This window comes from Nymphalis io, chromosome Z, assembly GCF_905147045.1.
Source record: "Nymphalis io chromosome Z, ilAglIoxx1.1, whole genome shotgun sequence".
Classification (NCBI taxonomy): Eukaryota; Metazoa; Arthropoda; class Insecta; order Lepidoptera; family Nymphalidae; genus Nymphalis; species Nymphalis io.
Window position 1 is genome coordinate 15,840,683 of NC_065918.1, and position 13,624 is coordinate 15,854,306.

General features: G+C 31.2%; 1 protein-coding gene across 4 annotated transcripts in view; it reads right to left on the reverse strand.

Moving 5' to 3' along the window:
- Positions 1-2,771: 2,771 nt before the first annotated feature.
- The window catches only part of LOC126780479 (DENN domain-containing protein 1A), a 31,919-nt gene continuing 21,066 nt past the window's right edge, over positions 2,772-13,624 (reverse strand). Inside the window, exons 10-15 of one of the 4 annotated variants that reach the window (XR_007670507.1) lie at positions 12,793-12,825; positions 10,337-10,443; positions 8,836-9,034; positions 7,836-8,225; positions 3,720-3,826; positions 3,340-3,477 (exon numbers count right to left, since the gene is read on the reverse strand). Coding sequence is in view for 3 of the 4 variants with exons in the window: in XM_050505001.1 (XP_050360958.1) it covers positions 3,244-3,477; positions 7,836-8,225; positions 8,836-9,034; positions 10,337-10,443; positions 12,793-12,825 (963 nt within the window). In the remaining variant the exon portion in view is untranslated. Of the gene's footprint in view, positions 3,478-3,719; positions 3,827-7,835; positions 8,226-8,835; positions 9,035-10,336; positions 10,444-12,792; positions 12,826-13,624 lie in introns of all 4 variants that reach the window. The other 3 variants (XM_050505001.1, XM_050505002.1, XM_050505003.1) reach the window with 3 other exon arrangements.

Below are 13,624 nucleotides of genomic sequence, written 5' to 3' on the forward strand. Positions count from 1 at the left end.
CTTAAGCTTAACTTTTATACAGCTTCCATTTTAAGAAATCTTTTTAAATGAATATATTATTAGAAACAGCTACGCAATTTAATTACGATTACCAAAATCAAATATTATAATAATATTATTATTTGATCTCATTAATGCAATAAATCGGTACAAACATTTCGAAAATAATACGTAAACTATGGAAGGAGTATTATATTAGTATTAAAATTAATTAAAATAAAAATTTCATCTTAAAAATGAACAGGGGATGATGTTACAACAACGTGAACGTAGAAGAAATGAAACAGAATATTTGGAGTTCTTCTTCAAGATTCTTTGTGTAGAGAATAAACGAATAGAAAACAAGTCCCCGAGCAACTTGATTAAATAGTAATGAGATCCGAGTGGGTGCTATGATCTTCAAATCTAAAATAAAATCTAATTATTCCTAAATTAAAACATAATAAACATTTCACTTGACTTATACAGATTAAATAAGAAATGTCAAGTGTTAAAACATAAGAAATTAATATACTACATATAATATATATTATAAAGGCAATATAATGTAAAGTTATTTAAATAAAACGTTATGTACTTATTTTATCACCTATTCCAATAACGGTTTAATATAATTCTTATTGAATGAGTTGACTAAGAAGTATTTTTTTTTTTTTTATAATGTCCAAAATAATTTAAACGGCAAGAATTTCATGATACCAAAACAAGCAACGGCGGAAACAATTCGAGTAAATGAACTTGGCCGACATACCGTCGGGCGCGTTACGATAACAATAAAACATTAACCCTACGTTACAATATAAAACGTTTACGAAAATTTTAACGTGTATAACAAAATGCATTTCAGCATAAAGCACCGCCGGAGAACATTCGAGAATTTACAAAAACACGTACAGATAACAAAAAAAAAAAAAAAAAACTATAACAGAATAATAATATATCGCAAGAACCAATAGCACAAACTATTTGTAAAATGGCTCGTTTTAATCTCCACGCATAATGAGATACACAATATTTGTCATTCAAGTGATTCATAGAAAAATATTCAATTTAAGGCATCGCTGAAAAATACACAAGCGAAAAATCGAATAGATTATAAACTTTAAAAAGATCTTCTGTCATGGACGCACGTTTGGACCGTCGCCGATATAATCTATGTTAATACAACGGCATTCATTGCTATAATCACTACCAAAACATTTTTAAATATAAACATAATATTTATACGCACACATTGACAATTTTTAATCTTTAATCTAATAATAAAATTACAAATAATATGTATCTCACGGCGCACAACTAAATTACAAATAATATAACTTAAATTTCTAATATACAAATATCTATTATTTAAAAAAAAAATATGACGAAATATACAATTTATTGATATGTAACGTTATGTACAATACAATAAACAAAACAATTCGAAATTCGCGAAATAAATAATATTATACTAGTACTAGAAAAGCGTATTGTAAATCGGTAAACTATATATATATATATATAACCCAGTATATATATAAAGAATACATATCCGTTTTTTCTTTCATACTATCGCAATTTACATTTCAATATTTAAATCAAAACAACCAATAATTATACATACTATGATAGTTTTTATCTTCAAAACTATATTCCACGATGTTCCTCTTGAATTTAATTTTAATCGATGTCCGCTTTTTTAATTAATGAAAGGTAATAAGAGGCCAGTCGAATATCGAGGTAACTTGACACTAATGACTAAATCGTTACCGATCAATTACTGAGCTTATAGCTTTGATTTGTCTGGAATTAACTTTCATTTAACAATATATTTTATTTATTTTCAAAACGTTGTACGAGTGGCTTTGGATCTTAAGGAAAAACTAAAGACAACTCTGAATTGACGACACATTTAGTCGGGTCTGGTCTATTACAATTAAACATTCGGCATTATTAAAAATATATAGTAAATTAATTCATAGAACTAAGTTATTCGATAGTCTGAAGAAAAATTCGGAAATGTTTCACATTAAAGTTTCGACATTCACAGCCCACTTTCGCTTCGTTATTTAAAAAAAAAAAACAATTATTTTACATAAAAGCGAATTGCGAAAAGAATGGAATAGACTCGCGTATACATTTGTACGTTTTTTTTTTTTATAATTATTTATTTTTTATTAAAAAAAAGATCACTTATGACCATGAATCATTTGCAGTTTACGAATATTCCATTTCATTTGCTGATACGATGGTTTACATAACACCGCAAATTTTAATTTTAAGTCTAAACAATAATATAACTGCAAGTAACAACAATATATTCAATTTCGTACCAATCGAAAAATTGCGACGCGGCGTAACTTTACCCCCTCGGGTGTAGTGTACACGATGTTTTGCTTAATCTATTCGCCAAGAGCGTCATCATTCAGTTCGGAATAATAGTTTATAGAGAGAGAATAACTAAATTGAATGGATCTTACTGGTGGTAGGGCTTTGTGCAAGCTCGTCTGGGTAGGTACCACCCACTCATCAGATATTCTACCGCAAAACAGCAATACTTGATATTGTTGTGTTCCGGTTTGAAGGGTGAGTGAGCCAGTGTAATTACAGGCACAAGGGACATAAAATCTTAGTTCCCAAGGTTGGTGGCGCATTGGATATGTAAGCGATGGTTGACATTTCTTACAATGCCAATGTCTAAGAGCGTTGGTGACCACTTACCATCAGGTGGCCCATATGCTCGTCCGCCTTCCTTTTCTATAAAAAAAAAAAAAAAAAAAAAAATCTTTATTTACAAGTTTAGAGTTTTCCACGAGTGTATTTATTGCATTGTGTTTATTAACGTTTCAGTGAACACTTTCGTGGGTATTTGACTAAAACATTACCAAATGCGCAGTCAGACGAAATTCTCTCACAATAGATTCTCATTTCGGACAAATAATGAAACCGGACAGCGTATTTGTTACGATACGAACGCTATAATTAGAAAACCTTGTTATAAATTCAAATTTCGAAAACGATAACGCGGTAAAAATTTATTTGGCTATGTTATATTATGTCATTGAATCCACAATAAACAAACTAATACAATAGAATCGAGTTCAAAATAAAGTCTAAAATTGTTTATTAATCGTGGATGACTTAAGTCGTTTATATCAAAATTTATAGTTGTAATGTATATTTAGGGCACTGAAAAACGCACAAATGTATCGCTATAATGTTACAAATGATAAGAACGATAAGGTCACACGGGATACACCCCTAGTTGAAAGTAGTCCATCCTTTAGGTACGGTAGAGGTCTCCGGTGCGCTTGAGCTAGCTGTGAAATCAGATAAGCCGAATTGGCTGAAATCTAACCCGTATTCGTGCAACAAAGCGCTATCCGTCGATGTTTTAATTTTCTCCTTTTCGTTCTTGTCTCGATATTTAAGAGGATCGAAATCTTCTAGATCCGTTGGAGTATCGTCCAGTTGTATGAGATCAGAGCCAGATGACTGAAAAATATATTGATTAGTTTAATACCGGAGAGTATATTTCGCTCCTAATTATGCAACCTTCTCTCAGTACCGTTTATTATGGAGTTGCTCGTTGATTCAACGCGATAAATTCTATATGACAATACTTTTGACTATCAGCAATATCATGTACATAACAAAATATATATGTATGTGTATGGATGTAAAAATTTAGATCAAATATAAGCGTTTAAATAAACTTACTCTTGAAAATGACTTACCGCAAATGACAAAACAGGTGAAAGACGATAAAATATTATATTTTTTTTTCTTAAAAGTAAATATTCTCTCCGTTTCTTATTTCCCGAGTAAAATATTTCAACAGTGTCTGAAAAAAAACGGTCAAGTGCGAAATTTCATCGCACGATTAGTGTTCCGTACGTTAGTTATTTATAACTACAAAAAAATGTAGAAACGTTAATACCTCGTATTAAACATTAGGCTTCTAACATATTTTGTGTTCAAAATTACTTCAAAACACATATTACCAATACAAAATGTATATCTGAAATTCAGTATACCAATTATGTATGTATGAATCAGAAGTCCTCGACATTTTTGGAATGACCTTAGTTCACCCCATCTACTTTAAAAAAATAATGTGTGTGTGTCACTAGAAAAACGAAAAACCGTATCGATTTTCCAAATCAAGCATTTTAGCCTGACAACCCTATTTAAGCCCTTACTAGGTTAAGCGGTTAAGCTTTAGTTAATGCCAGTAAAAAGCAAATGAATTTAAATCAAATATTCCAGATATTGTTAATTTAAAAAAAAAAAACTCTTTTGAAGATTAATACATTCCAAAAAAAATCCTGACTTTTTTTCACACCCCTAACTTATAATCAAAGCGAAGAAAAACCCCGTAAAATGCAATGAGTCCGAGTTAAAAAAAAAAAAAACTAACACAAAGTATTTGTGACAAAACATCAGTCGAATAGGAATTGTGGTAATACAGGGGAACAAAAACGAACACAGCAATATACGGTTAGGAAAATATCAAACAAAAAACTTCCAATTGATATAAAATCAATGAGCATCATATTGTCTCTTTTCCCTATCAACATTTTCTTCAGTCACTCTCTCATACTTTATTGTAAGACAATTTTGTCCTCATGTATATTATACATTACTATAAATTTATTATGAACGGTTTCTATTATCGAACACGGGTAATAATGTACGGAACCCATCGTATGTAGATCTTGACCGCTTTTAAAGAAATATTGAAATTTTGCTGTCGGTACTTATGGAGAAACGTTGCAGAATTAGGAGCTTTAACATTAGTCTTATTTAGTGGTGGATTTTATAAAAAAAAAAAATTAATAAATTAAAATTTAATGTAAAATATTTATTGAGATATAAAATAAAAAAAATATGAAAAAAAAAAAATACAAAAATAAATAAATCATCAGATCAATTAAATTGACACATGTAATTTCTAAACAGCTGTTCAATTTTCATAAAACAATATAAAATATTTATAACTCTACGTATATAATATTATCATGCGAGTTATAAAATACAGATTATACAGCGTAACTTCGATACCAATATGTGAGTGAGTCAGCTCTGTGGTCGGTCATGATTATTCATTCATTAAGTTAAGGCTAAGATTAGGATTATATTGGAGGTTAATATCAAGAGTCGGGTTCGTTTATAACCTTTACCTTTCGCTCCGGACCACGGTGTTTGAACTCGATATCGTTATGGCTGACTGTTCAACGGATACATAGCATCAACTAGCAAAACTGAACTATTATATATTTTTTTTTGCCACGACCGTTTTTCATCACGGTAATTACTTCCAAGTTAAGCATTATGACAAGTTACTATATATATATATATTCAAAATCTGATAAATAATAGCAGTTCCTATTTATTAATTTAATCATAAATTAATTTTTAATGAATGAACATTATTTCGTAACTTAATTATCATTATTCAATATCAAGTCGATAACATTTTATATATATTTTATAGATATTAACTTTCATACATTTACTGAAGTCAAACTTTTATATTAAATTAATTGAACTCAATAAAAAAAATTGAGTATATGAAAAAAAAAAAAATATTCACTCGAAAAATTGTTAAAAAGTTTATAAAATAACAAATATAAATGTTCTATTTTTAATACTATAAATGTTAACATCGCTAATAATATAGCTACGTATCAATTGAACGTTCAGTCTTGTATAAATTTTAGGTCATAGCACTAAGTGCGTACATGCATTTTAAGAAACAATATGTGCGAACACCATGTACATATATATACATATAACACACACGACATGTATTAACAAACATTCCCATTGTATATATATATATATATATATATTTGCACTCATTAAATCGTACTGCAATCATAATTACAAATCATATATTTTTTTATTAATTAACTAATATATAAACGTATATAATGTTATTAAAAGCATAGGCTAACTAGTCCGGAATTGTATTTTTTTACGTCACAAGACCGCATGCAACGCAGTGACGTAATTCGTTACGGTAGTGAAACATAATAATGTCGAAAATGAAACTTTAAAAAGACTCGTATTGTAATTCAACGTTGACATTTTATTATTATTCTTTTCACGCCTAAGTTTCTTTTATGATTTTTAATAATTAAATAAAACCCTTCAAGTTAATATTAGTTAGTTAATGTTAATAGATGTTAAGTTGAAGTTATATTTAATTGACGATCGTAATCTCGAACTAAAGTACTTCGTTCCGAGTGTACTAAGTGTTTTAAGACGTTTATAAATTAAGAAAGGAGATAGGATACTTTCAAAACATTCCGAAATATAAGAATACATTTTACATTTATTAACATAGTAATGAGCGTTTAAAATTTGAATTCGCGAGTACGGATGAATTTGTGATTATGCAAATCACTTAAACGTCTTTAATTTTATTAAGGAGCTTTGGGTGCGATTGGAGAAAAACCTCAAGGTCGATTTCGACTGAAACGTTTCTATATATAACGTTGCACAATGAAACGTTACACATCCTGACTCGCGCCGCTCAACCCATGAATTGAATATACTCTTTGAATGTGATTAGAGTAAAATGTCAAAATCAACGCAACGAACGAAATGTCAGTGCAAGGGTTTTTTTTTGTAACGTTTCATAAAATATATGTATAACATAATGGTAGCACTTTCGCCTTAAACTTAATTTTTTGTGTAAACGAAATTTTTTGAAACGATTCTTTTCAAAACAGAGCCTTGGGAACAATTTTATTCTATGTTAATCTCATCCCAATATTGGTTAACTCTTATTTACACAAACTTTGCGACTTTAATTTAAATCAATCTTACTTTACTAATTATAAGCCTTTATATATATCACCATATTCTTTAATTTTTTTTAAGTATGTAACGTTACTATATTAAAGGCGTTATTTAAAAAAAAAACCGTACAGAACGTCGTTTTATAATTTTTTTTAAACAACAACTTTTTACTGTAATTTACTATATTATTAAATGTTAATCCGACTAAAAACAACACTTTATTTTTTAAATTACCAAGTTATTATAAATATGAAAAGTTATCGCTGATTTTTTGTTTTACGTTTTTTTTTCAATAATTATAATTCTATTTCATTTTAAAATCTCATTATGAACTCGTCGAAATTAATACAAGCTACGAGTAATACTTCAATTAATAATCTCATTAAGAGTAAAAACAAAGGCAATGAGCCCTTAACATATTTATTCGATATGCAGTACGATTATAAGTATTATTTCGCAAATAGATAATTATTACCAATGGGAGTATTTGTGAAGGCACATACAAAAACGAAACAACATTTGACAGATCATTCCAAAACATTCCAAATAATATAAAAGACAATAATTTTAATAAGCGAGGTATAGGGCTGTGTGTACCTTAACATTAATGGAAATGTATATGATATTAATAGTATGAAGTTCGTGAGTATACGATATATATATATGTGTGCGTAGATAACACATTCATGATGCCTTTATAAGGACTTGACACTCCAATTATTTGTCTCCAAGTGAAGTGTTTTCATTCGAAATATCACAATTTGCATGTACTTAACTCTTAATTCGATACCGTTTCAAAACGTATATAACGCAAACTCCAAAGGGTATATTACCAATATAATAATGGGACAGTTATCAATGTTAGGTATGTTATATTAATAATATAAATCGATAATAAATTAATATCTTCAATATTATTATAAATACATATAACTCCGATGTTAGTGCAAACAAACTTCACTCGTCGCTCAAGGGATGTATGCAATATCTCTGACTGAAAAATATAGTATCGCTATGACAATAGTAACGCATATTAAAATTACCTCTTGAGTTCTGCCCTTGTTGTGTCTGGGTCTAGGCCTGTCTGGGACCGGTCTGGGCACAATAGGGGGCACCGGTCTGATCGTGGAGCCGTTACAAGGCTGGCTAGTTTGACTCTTCTTCTGATTGGACGATAGGGTCAGTTTTAATTTAGCCTTGTCGTTGCCCTCGGTGAATCTAATCGTACTAGTGTGGAAGTCTTGAGTGACGTTCGCGTCGTTCTTTGTGATGTTACTTATAAAGTGTGTTGTAGATGGCGCCGGTATCGACCTCGGGGGAGGCGCGGGCGCATCGGACAAATCTACTAGTTTCCTTGTCGATATAATTGGGTAACGGAGTGGGGGGTGGGGACGTTCCGGTAACCGGGGTGGGGGGCATGGTGACAGGGTTTTCTGCAAAATAAAATTTGAATAATGTGCCACGGTGCCCCTAGGAGCGGTCATTCGCATACATTTACACGTGATACAAGCTTAACACGTAAAGCGACGTCCAACAATAGGCAACGCATGACGAGGTGACTCTTTGAAACTTGACGTCATCAAGCATCAAAGACATCTCATCGCGGTATAAATTTTTCATAACTTTTGACACTATGAACTGATGACAGATGAAAAAAACTGACACTACGACCCTACTTAGTGATATTTACACCAAGACCCATACTAAACGTATGTATCAAAAGCTATGATTATAAAGCGTTTCCGGTACGAGCATTCTAACGGTCGAGAATTTGGAGTTGCGGAACATTCGACGTGTGAATACTTAATGTTTGAAAATTAAAATATTGAAAAATTCGATGAATACTAATAAATATTTCGAGAGGTTTGTTTTAGGATACCCAAACCTCTCGAAATATTTAATAATAGCATGAAATATGTACGCCAAGATATATTACTCATTCTCGACAATTAATTTAGCGATACATATTTTGTTAAAACAACTGTACCGTTTCTCCAAATTCACGGACCAAATGTTAGGCATTTACTAACAAATAATACTCACGGCTTTGTCGGGGAGGCTGATTTCCGAGTTGAGCGCGCTGCCAGGAAAGCTATCACGGCGTTTATTGGGAAAGAGCAACTCCATCTCTGTGAGGAGATCTAGTGGTAGAGTTGGGGGTGGCTCGCGCGGTGGCATGTCATGAGAGGGGGAGGATTCGGAGGAATCGGATGAGACTGGGGTAGCTGAGCCGCATGAAAACCTGTTGGGAGAGATGACACTGTCACGGTTCATAACTATTTCGAACAGAAATATGCTACAGAAAAAAATTATATAACAGAGTTTCATAACTTTTCTTCTGATTAAAAAATATATATATATATTCGTTCCCCTTTAATTTTTTTTTATTACAATGAAACACATTATTTACTTTAATTCTAAATTTTAACCAAAAAATTGTATTTTTCATTCAAACGAATTCCGCCTCCTTTAAAATCTCACTTCTATTGGAAACTCCTGTTATATATTGACGCTGATTTCTAACTAAATGAGGGATTATCTTTGCGACATTCTAGCACGTATACTAAACATTAGCTAAATAACTATATATATAGCATACCAATAGCTTTAAAAATAGGAAACTTAAACACCACGGCCGTATTACTTACTCTTTAAAGCTGCGCTAAGAAATATAAAATTAATTAAATTGAAATTTAAAAAAAAGCATCTGTATATTAACTAACATTATAATCAGAGATTGACTTTAGTACTTGTAGTAGACTTTACAACTAACTTCATTTTAACCGACAGTAGATAAGATCGGCCAATTGTGTATATTAAGTCTTATTTTATCAACGCTTTGACAACTCAGATTGAAGAATTCTCTACGTGTCCTCGAATTTATTTAAGCTAGTGACGTCATCGTAAAACCAACATAGAGGAAGTCTAATTTTAACAACGCTTTGACAACTCAGATTGAAGAATTCTCTACGTGTCCTCGAACTTATTTAAGCTAGTGACGTCATCGTAAAACCAACATAGAGGAAGTCTAATTTTAACAACGCTTTGACAACTCAGATTGAAGAATTCTCTACGTGTCCTCGAACTTATTTAAGCTAGTGACGTCATCGTAAAACCAACATAGAGGAAGTCTAATTTTAACAACGCTTTGACAACTCAGATTGAAGAATTATCTACGTGTCCTCGAACTTATTTAAGCTAGTGACGTCATCGTAAAACCAACATAGAGGAAGTCTAATTTTAACAACGCTTTGACAACTCAGATTGAAGAATTCTCTACGTGTCCTCGAACTTATTTAAGCTAGTGACGTCATCGTAAAACCAACATGGAGAACGTCACTAACCATTCCGTAATCGAATTAATGTTCATATTTGAACTATTTAATACTAAGGTCTGCTATTTTAAAAGATGACTTTGAATCCGCTGTGAGCTCTGCGACGTCACTCCAAATCTAATATGGCGAATTTTACTTTTCCATAATTCCTTAATATGGTAGACGTAATCGCGCAATTGTTTTTTATTATATAACTAAATGATAATTACCTGCTGTCGTCTGTAGTATTAATGGAGGATGGCCTTGAACCTGTTTTAGGCATTTTGTTCTTTAAGCCGCGAACGGCCGACTTCATATTTTTACCCCCCTGCCGGACCTATTGGAAAGATTGTCAAATTAATAAGTTGAATTGATTTTCATTGTTACAATATTGCAAAATTCATTTAGAATACACTGAAATATAATATATTTTTTAATTCAGATATCAAAATAGATACATAAAATTATTTAGTGCCGTTTAAAATATTTAATTTATATTATAAATAAAATGTCATATGATTAATCATAGTAAAAAAATATACTTAATTATTACTTGTTTGAGAGCGAACTACAACTTACGATTAAAAATTCAAATCGAAAAAAAAAACGCAAGATAATACCTTCAAAATCATAGATAAAAAAAAAACGTTACCATTCGTCTTATTATATTACTAATTAATTAAGTAAACATAAGAAGTTAAAGAGAGACAAAAGATAGTATTACACACAAGCGTGCAGCACAGTACACGTGACCGAAGTGAAACGTGTTTGCCCGAGAAACGTTACACTCGATCTCATATAGAAACGCTTCATTAAAACTTTAAATTGTTTTATAAACAACAACTTCCTAGTTGACTGTATGAGTATTTGATCCTTCAAATACTCATACAGTAATACCCGGTAAGTATTGAATATATACATATGTACCCGAAATAGCCATGGCGTGCTGACTGTCTTCATGTCTAACAATAAATAAATCTCGTACGATATTATTATTATTAAAGATTATTAAAGACTTATTGTTAGAATTATTATTATTAAAGACAAAAACAAAACAAAAACGTGTTCAACTGATAAGTCATCGCAGTTCATGGACAGCACAGTTTTTTTTTCTATTCCATTCATATATCCATCTCTCTCTCTCTCTCTTACGCGTTTGTAAGAGAGAGAGAGATAGAATATATAATTAAACTGCTGACATCAATTACAGTTCAATCATGTATATATGTTAAAAACATAATTAAAACCCATGCAATAAATACTTACACATACAATGAAACCCAGTGCAACGATAGACATACATTTTATATAATTTTGATTATCGCATTATATTCACTAGTATGTGGAATTTCTTTAATTGTAATTGTTTTCTATAAACTATTGTAATTGGCTTGTTTTAATAGAAATTATAGTGTAAAATAAATATGAGTAAATAATGTGTAATAAACTACTATTATTTGCACTTTCCAAAACAATACAGTAACAGCCTGTAAATGTCCCACTGCTGGGCTGAGGCCTCCTCTCCCTTTTTTGAGGAGAAGGTTTGGAGCTTATTCCACCACGCTGCTCCAGTGCGGGTTGGTGGAATACACATGTGGCAGAATTTCGATGAAATTAGACACATGCAGGTTTCCTCACGATGTTTTCCTTCACCGAAAAGCACGAGATGAATTATAAACAGAAATTAAGCACATTTAAATTCAGAGGTGCTCGCCCGGGTTTGAACCCACGTTCATCGGTTAAGATTCACGCGTTCTTACCACTGGGCCATCTCGACTTTCATCCAAAACAATAATCAATGTTAAAATTAACTAATATAGTTTATCTGAATAGCCATTGGTCGATGGCAACCGATGACGCAATAAGCAACCAATGAGCGTTCAGATTAAGTTTAAAATAGTTACTTTCATAAACATTTCAGAAATTGGAGGTTAATGAACTATATACTAAGCTATTATGTTATATAATAATACATATTGATACAATTAATTTAAATAAAAAAAAAATACAAAATAAATAAACATGCAATGATAATAGATATACATGAAATCTTATACAATAAAATATAGTTACAATTTAATAAAAATAAATTAAATTTGAATTAAAAAAAAAGGCTACTACATAATTATAAACCATATATCAGATGTAAATATAAGAAATAATACAATATTCATATATTTTGATAAATAAAAAAAAAATGTTGCAAGATGTTACATATACTCACATTCCGTATTAAACGTAAATATTGCATGTATCATTTCAAATTAATTTATACAAAATGTAAACAAGGAGTCGAGAATATTATTATGTCAGATAATATAACGATATGATATACATTTTTTTTTTTATATTTCGTTCTAAATGTTTAAAAGTAATACATGTTTATTTTTAAGGTATTGGTAAGATGTAATACGATTATCAATTCAAGGAAGCTATTACGATAGACATAAAGGTCATATTCGATCGCACTTTCACATTACACCTTCGACCTTTAAACTATTTAAGTTCGTGTATATATATACAAAATGCGAGCGTCTAAATTAATTTCACATCGGAATCAGTTTCGATAACATTTTCGCATATGTCTACATAATGTAAAAATTGATTTCAAACGATAATAATAAAAACATTCCACTAATTAGTGAATAAAATGACGATATCTTACGAACATTCATGGTTCACTCACCGTTTTCACAGCCGATTGTACCGCGGGGTTCGCCTGCAAATATTAACAATTTAAAGCGTATAAAAACCCATGTACTTACAGCATGCAAAATAATTACCGACAACACAAAACGCATTGACCATAGCGACATTTGTATATTAAAAACTATACATAACAATAGAATTTGTACTTTGTCAGAGGAAGCCATTGAGGTTGGTTGTAGCGTTCCGCTACCGTTTTTTAAAACTCGTTGCGTATGTAATACCTGACAATTTGAATGTTTTTGCTACCATTACATTACAAGTCAAAGATTACCGTTCACATTCAAAATTGACCTTAAAGTATTAAATGATGAGAGAGAGTTCGGTCCTTCTGGCTGGCCTAGGCCAGTCTGGGTACGGGCCTCGGGGTTGTCTACCCGGGCTGCTCCTCCTCGACGGTCTTGACCGTCGCGTCATTTCATTCTGGCCCAAAGAGCCAGGGTCTCAGTGACCTAGTGGCTGTCTAGTTTATAATGATTTCAAATGCCTATACTTGATGAGCCGGTTGGCGTGGTTGGTAGATACTTGCCTTTCACGCCGAAGGTTGCGGGTTCGATTCCCACCCAGGACAGATATTTGTGTGCATGAGCATGTATGTTTGTCCTGAGTCTGGGTATTTTATTTTCTATCTAAGTATGTATTTACAAAAGTAAAGTAGTATGTAGTACATCAGTTTTCTGGTTTCCATAGTACAAGCTCTGCTTAGGATATTATTATTATAGAAATTAACAAAACTTAGATTTACATATTATTACATTAACCTCATATTATGCGCTACAAGCAATTCAATGTCAAAGTTATTTTTTTTACTG